The 8,112-nt window shown below is 34.1% G+C and overlaps 1 protein-coding gene across 1 annotated transcript; it reads right to left on the bottom strand.

The window, feature by feature from the left end:
• Positions 1-2,246: 2,246 nt before the first annotated feature.
• On the bottom strand, positions 2,247-6,926 carry LOC123658512 (toll-like receptor 6). The gene has a single exon (XM_045593911.1). It carries the CDS (start codon positions 6,924-6,926, stop codon positions 2,901-2,903), a length of 4,026 nt encoding a protein of 1,341 aa, XP_045449867.1. The 3' UTR covers positions 2,247-2,900.
• Positions 6,927-8,112: the final 1,186 nt, after the last annotated feature.

Genomic DNA, 8,112 nt, shown 5'->3' with positions numbered 1-8,112 from the left:
TTTTACTAAAATAAGCTCAACATTGATGTCAACACAAAATTGAAATTCATCACAGGTTTTGGCCTGTCATAACTCTTGTCGATAGCGCCAATAGTTCCTCATTAATTCTATCTTTTCTTGTTATTATTCTATTTTGTATTATAGTAAAAAAACGTCATATCTTCATATCAGTGAATGGGCTTTCTTAAGTCATAAATAAAAACGTCAGCAAGAAACTCTCAACTAGATTACCTTTTAGAAAAAATCATGACTCACTGTTTTGGTGCTAATATGCTACAGATATTATATCTGTAATATACATACTTTAAGCTACAACAATTCTCTTTTAACGCCATAACTTAAGAAATTTTATTATAAACATTATATCTTATAACATAGTTTAAGTAAAATGGTCTTTACGTCATAAAACCTGTTAAAATCAATTTTAAAAATATAAAGATTGTTTCTAATGCACAAAAATCATCATTACCAATATCAAAAAAGAAAGATTTTCTCAATTCGACAGTATGCTTTTAATAAGAAAATTGAATTTTAACTGCAGCTTAGTGAAGTTTAATTTAAATAATTGTGTTTGCTCGCGAACGAAAAAAAAAACCGACTTCAATTACATCGACAAGTAATACAACGCAGGTAAACGAAAAAATAGTCAACTAAATACGCGTTATCAAAGACTACTCAAAAAGTTGTAATCATATCTCGATGAAATTTAAATTTGACCACATGATAAACATCAGCTTTCGATTAAATTAAAAATTATCATGAACGGTACGGTACACCCAGTAAAAAGTTATGCGTATAATACAACGTAAGTCGACGAAAAAATTGTCAAGTAAAAACGCATTATTAGATATAACTCAAAAAGTAGTTGTTAGATCTTAAATAAATTTAAATGGAACCAAATGACACGCACCACCTTTCGAAATCGGTCCACCTAGTCAAAATTTCTGAAGTAACATACTACATAAAAAAATACAATCGAATTGAGAACCTCCTCCTTTTTTAGAAGTCGGTTAAAAATGTAAGCTTCATCACAAGAGCGACGCACGACGACGTTTAGCATAATTTGTAAAGCAAATAAGGTATATTGATAATTTTTATAAAATTAACAGTTTAGTGTGTGAAAGCTAAAGTTTGATTGTGAAACCTAAATCATTATAGTCCTAATTATAACCCCATTATAAACCTAATCATTTAGTTGCAATAGCGCGGCGGATTAACTTTCAAGCTTACTTTAATGAAAGAAAGAAACTAACTAGTAGTTTAAGATATTGATAAGCTGTTACAGTACGATACCTACATACATATATATTTTTATATAGCTATATATTTTATATAGAACACTATTGTGTGCAATAACAATAACATTATTACTTAATCTTCATCTTCATTGATAAATTGTTTACGTTAAAAAATTTCAATCAACAGATCTTATAAAAAATCAAATAATAACAACAGGACATGATATTCAGCGCCCCCTTGTAGATTTAAATAATAAGTATGATGCGGATAAAGTAGATAACATTTGACAATGATGTATTGTTCTACGAAATCAATTGCTCCTCAGTAACTAGTTAAATAAGGAGAGACATCGAAGTGCAATCAAAAGTCAATTACAGCGGTATTTATTCATCCCCGCAGTCTGACGATGATTTATAGTTTCGCAGCGGGCTCTCGGCGCGCGCGCACTGTCTTGGCCTTTTAAAAATAAGCGCTTGCGCATACATTAATCAAGGCAATATACAAACTGTCTCCTTTATATCAACAAAATTATTTCCACTTGATATTTTTGCGCATATTTACTTTTAATACTCTATTAAATACCAGGACAAGTAGACGTTATTGTTTCAAAAGAAAAATTAAGTTGATTATGTTGTCTGTTTGTATCTATATTAAATTTCATGTCAGTTCTGTACAGAATATTGTGTGCGGTCATCCTAAATCTTACTGACCACGGCGCGATCTTATCCCTCTTGATCAATTTAGATAAAATAAATATTTATACATTCGAATGTGGATGGGCGAATAAAGCTATTCGTTAAATTGATTATGACGATGGAATTTTTTTTACGCTTGCCTCCATTCAATCACTCTGATTTTAGATATGAGTTTATAATAACGATTCGCCATGACGTAACGTATAAACATATTTAATTTTTTGGCGTGTAACAAAACAAATTTTTAACGTATTTAAAAATTACGCACTCTACATAAGTAAGTAAAAATTTTGTGAAATAAAAACCAAAACATAGACAAAATATTAATTTATTTATACTCTGCATTTCGGAAGCGTAATAAATACGTATTTTATATCCTAACTAATAATTACATCACAAATTATATACTTAAATTTTAGAATAGCTATTTACAATTGACTAGGGTACATTTCAGTTCTTCGACATATTTAACATTATTATAATATCATATATACAATTTATAATTTCATTTTGTTACATACACTTCTCACTTGTAATCGTAGAGACAAACGTAAGTACCTAAACTATCACAAATTAGTCGTTATATCCTGCATTAATTTACAGGATTTCTCAGGAACCTTATAACGTTAGTTATCCAGCATTATTCAGACAGGAATGTTTTATTTTGTAACATGGAAAAGCATTTAGCTCGGTGACAGTCGTGATGAACAGGTACATTTATATTTAAATGCAATTCAATACTATTAAATAAACTATACTCAGTGATAAGGTACTTGTAGTACTTGTAAATGGAAAGTAACATAATTATAATAACGTTGGTTACAAACAACCTTTAAATCTTATAATATTTAGCGTTCAGCACCAGCTTATTCCTACATCTTAACATTTTAATGCGAATTATTAGAAAAAACTACTTAAAATTAAGTTTAATTATTATATATATACATTTAGAATAAATCACATTTTTTATACAAAGTAAGTCTTTCTCACGTTAGTGGGCCGTGTATTCGACATGGGTATTTGTTGCGGTGGCCTGAGAGGCCTCTCTTCACACTGATGATTGTCTATGGAGACATAACTATGATGATGAGGCAACCTGTCATCGGGTCGCCCTTCGCTGCTGGCGACTGAGCACGTCTCATCCTCAGTGCTTCGCGCAGATACCTCCGCACTAGCACTAGTCGAATGCATGGGACTCGACATCATCAGAATGGGAGGCGCCATTCCGTATTTGTACCAAGGGTCATGAGATGTTGGGGGCGCGGTATACCTCAAATTCCCGTGCCTCCCGAACCCCTCCCTATTACCAGTTTTCATATTATTCGCATTATGAAGCGTCCGATTTGGTAACGTGACGTCTACATCAGGTAACCAAAAATTTAGTTTTTCCCAACAATTTTTTTCACCCCACACAATCACTGTACACGTTTTAAGCAACACTTTTAAGTCTGGGTCAATGTTAATGGCACTTAAATCAATTGTCACAAGGAATATAATTTTTTGCCGTCTATGTCTTACGTTCACTGAATTAATCGCACTTTGTACTGCCGCTTTTGACTCTGGCACATACCACTCTTGTTGTAAAAAATTTATCGATAATACTATCACAAGTCTTTTTGAACTCTCGGCTGCACTAACTAAACTATCACTAGAGCGTCTCTCGATTAACTGTAAGTCTCTGTGTTGTAAACATAAAGTGTGACCCGAATTCTCTAAATCGGAACTTACGGCACGCGTAACGAAATCTTCATCCCGTAAATTGTAAACAAAGAATGCATCGAAACGTTTATTCTTGTTATCGTTTACGTCTTTTGATTTAGAACTGAATACTCGTATACCGTACTTTGAGTGCATCCATAGTTTAAAATCTTCGCGGAACATATAAAGTAGAGCACATATTAAAAACACAACAATTATTAATACGATCACAACTACGATATATGGCATATAATTTTCCACTCCATCCTTCGTTTCTATGAATAAACGATCTAAAGTTTCTGTCCCTGTTTCCTCTGTAGTGGTTTCTGTTTTACATTCCTTCGCTACCGTTGCTATAGTTTTATTCATTGGTTGGCCATGAGCAAAGTAGCACATCATTGTCTCGGTATCCTTTGATTTTTTTATTAGCCATTGGTTCAACTGAGCTACGTCTTTACAGTCACATATCCAGTTGTTTCCTTCTACAGATACTCGGGTGCGTGGATTATTATCTGTGATGACTCTCCAAGGCATATAATCGACATATCCGTTATTGTCGAGATTCAAAAATTCTAAAGATGGCAGATAGTTGAATGTATCGTTTTCTATTACTCTAATTTTATTATCTTGTAAATATAGCTCATTTAGATTTTGTAGTCTTGTGAACTGGGTGTGTCTCAAAACCTCCAAGTTATTGTTTTCCAAGTGAAGAACTCTTAACGATTCGATACCGTTAAACGTTCTGTTTTGTATTGAATTGATGTTGCTGTTATTGAGATACAAAACTTGTAATCGCTTTTTACCGATAAATACGTGATTTCCTAATTCTTTAAGAACGTTTCCATCCAAATAAATTTCAGTCGCGTCCATTGGTATTTGTTCTGGCACGTGATCGTAGTCAGCGCTGGAACAATCGACAACGTTCGAGTTCCAAGTGAGATCATGATAACACGAACATTTATCCGGACAAGTCATCTTACAGTCGCAAGCATCAAAATCGCAACAATGGCATAAGGTGAAGCAGTGAGAATCATATTCACATAAAAATTCTGTGGATTTAACTTCTAGCAACAGCATATCCGAATTGCTTCGTGAATGTGTTAGAGAGCACCTTACACTTTCTAAATCCATTACCCTGGGTCGCTGTCTAAGGTCACTTAATTGGTTAATTCTCTGTAACCATTCCATTGTGCAATCGCATTCAAGGGGGTTCTCGCTTATATAGAACTCTGGTAAATCTTTGTCCTCTGGAACTGATGATATTGCGAATGCACCAACATCTAACGTCTTTAGCTTATTGTAATATAGCATAACTTTGTTTAAATTATACTTCTGTAGGAAGGTACCAGGATTAATTTTTTCGATGTAATTATTGTTTAAAACTGCAGTTTCGATGCTACTAGGAAAAGAAAATTCGTCAATGCTTCGAATTTTGTTATAGCTTACGTCAAGCATTTTAATATTGCAAGTTTCTTTTACACCGAAAGTGTCCTCAAGTTTTTCTATTTTATTTTCGTGCATATCTAACCATTCTAGGTTATTAGGAATATGACTGTAGTCAAACCAAAGTAACTCATTATTTGATACATTTAACCAGACTAGAGGTTGAGTATTTGTAAATATTCCCTTTAAATCAACCAACTTATTGCCATCCAATCCGATCGCTTTCAACTGCATATTTGAGGCGAAGGCTCCGTCATCTATTTGATCTATGTTATTAGAAGCTAAGTTTAGTATTTGTAAAGATGGCAAAGCAGCAAATGTGTCTTTTGAAATTTTTTCGATTTTATTTCCAACAAGCCGCAGCCCGTATAAATCATCCAAACCTTCAAATTGAATTGTTGTTACTTTTGTTATTCTGTTCATCCCTAAATCTAGAGAAGTTAAAAATCGTAGTGTTTTTATCGCATCCGGTACCTCTGACAATTGATTTCCACTCAAACCTAAGTCGTGAAGCTTTGTTATGTTTTCAAATGCACGTAAGTCAACTTTAGTAATTCTGTTTCCATCAAGAAACAATTGATTTAATACATACAAATTTGAAAAATGATTACTGTCAACTTCAATTATGTTGTTATGCGCCAAAGAGAGAGAATGAAGATTTTTTAGATTTGAAAAAGCGCCATCTGCTATACGTGCTACATTATTAAATTCCAGACTTAAAAATTGCAGATTGTTCAAATCTTGAAAAAGTAAGGCATCTATTTTTGTTATTCTATTATGGGATAAGTTCAATACAATAAGCCGCACTAAGCCAGAAAATGTATCTCTATTTACCCATTCACTCGTTAATTCATTAAAAGATAAATCCAATATTTGAAGTTGATCCAAACCTTCCAATAATCCAGGTGCAAGCACGCTTAATGAATTGTTATTTAGATAAATTTGTTTTATATCTCGTGAAGACTGAAACATTTCTGGTGGTAGAGCCGTTAAGGCATTTGTTGATAAATTAAGTATTTGCAAGTCACTTAGTCCTACAAACGCACGATCAGCTACAGCTGATATTCTATTGTTCTGCATAAATAATTTTTGTAGTGCACGTAAACTAGATAATCCGTTATCAGGCAGTGCACTTATCTCATTGTAGGACATATCTAAAGTCTCTAACACCGTATTACAAGACTTTCCGGGTGCAGTGGGGCCATTACCCCAGTCTGAGAATCCTAAGTTTGATATATCTTGTAATCTATTTTGTGTTATATTTAATTCCTTTAAACTATACAGAGGACAAAATATTTCAGAGGGTAATATCCATATATTGTTGTCTCCTAAGTCTAAATTTCTTAAATCAGTTAGTCCTCGAAAAGAATCTCGATGAAACTCCATAGACATCGCTGACCAATCTGTATTATGCGTACGAATACTTAAACTTCTTAAGCCACTCAGCGGTGACAACACGGACGACGGTACATATCTTATCTTACAAGATTCAATTCTCATTTCTTTTAAGTTATGAAATCTCGACAGAAGTTCAGTACCCTCTTCTTTTCTTCTTCCCACATCCAATGAACTTTCAAAGAAAAGCACATCAGTACAATGTAGATCGAGCGATGTAATTCGCTGCGCCTGCGAGGTGCTGAGGCCGGCCAGCAAGTCGGTGGCGCCTGCGGCGGTCTTGAGCGAGCACGCGAGCTGCACTCTCGTGGGCTCACCCGCGCCTCCCGATACACGCTGCCACTCGCACTCCTGCGGCGCCTCCGCCACTCGACTGGTCAAAGATGCTCCGCTGGCACTCATGTACATCCAACTCCATACACCGCAGCACATAGTCAATAATCCAAGTGACAACATTTCGATAAACTAACTTCAAACTGTCACTATTTAATACGTCACTATTAGGTTCGCTGTATACGCGCACATCTCTACACTAGTCCGGATGCAGTCGGAAAAGTTAACGAATTTCCCGTCAAACTTGTTTCGAAGTACGATTCATAACGGCCGACTCGCGCACGCAAAGGCGCTACAGCACCGCTCCCAACAACAAGTGAGAAACGACTGAGTGACGGCGTGCTTCAAGCCAGTTGAGCGACGGCCACGGCGCGCTCCCCGCGCTCGCTCCTCCCCCGACAGAGACGTCCGATATCACGTTCTCTGTTCCTTCAAAAGTTCACAACGGCAACAAGTTGCTCACCGCAAGATTGGCATGAACAGGAGCGCGCTTCGCGAGCTTTTATAAACATACTTCTTACTTTGTTTATTTTACTTGATCGTAAAGTTTCAATTGTATATTAGACGCTCGTTTATAATACAGCATATATTATGTACTATGTAAATTTAATTTAAAACTAATTGTTTTTCAAACACAGTGGAAGTTATTACCGTCATCCATTCGCACTTTTACGGCTATTATTGTATACTTTAATTTTTTTTTTAAAGAGAATTAGCTTTTCTTGTCATAATTTTAATCGACAGTTTTAGAAGAACCTTTTGAAAATTAGTTTATCAATCTCCAGTTCTGAAGTAACCGTGTATGTCTAAATAAATAAAATAGTATTATTTTTTAATTTCATTAATACCTATCTGGTTGTTTGTTTTATTTTAATGTTTGTATTATTATTTTTTTTATTAGTATCCTTTATATTAAACTTTTTATAGGGTCGATTATATTTATTGATTGTTTTAACTATTATAATATTTTTAGCAGAAATAGTATTTAACTATTAATAGAAGTTATACAATTATTACTTATTCCTCATTAAATTTCTGTATTTTATTGTATTTTTTTCCCGTAAATACCTGTTCAAGTGACTCATTCACAACTTGCGATAACCCTCTGTTATCAATGGCTTGTGAGTGTGAGATCGCTTAGTGACATCATCGTTTTCTGAGGCGTTTACTTCCTATTTCATAAATAAATATTTGAATCCTGTCTTAGGATATAGCTTTAATATTACTCATTTAGACATATTTATGACAAAAGCAGAAAAGGAAAACATAAATAATTAAACATATCTATTATTCTAATTAACTATAAAAT

Source organism: Melitaea cinxia, chromosome 12, assembly GCF_905220565.1.
Source record: "Melitaea cinxia chromosome 12, ilMelCinx1.1, whole genome shotgun sequence".
In the NCBI taxonomy this organism is placed as follows: Eukaryota; Metazoa; Arthropoda; class Insecta; order Lepidoptera; family Nymphalidae; genus Melitaea; species Melitaea cinxia.
The sequence above is the reverse complement of the archived record's forward strand: the minus strand, read 5'-3'. Positions and strand labels throughout refer to the sequence as shown.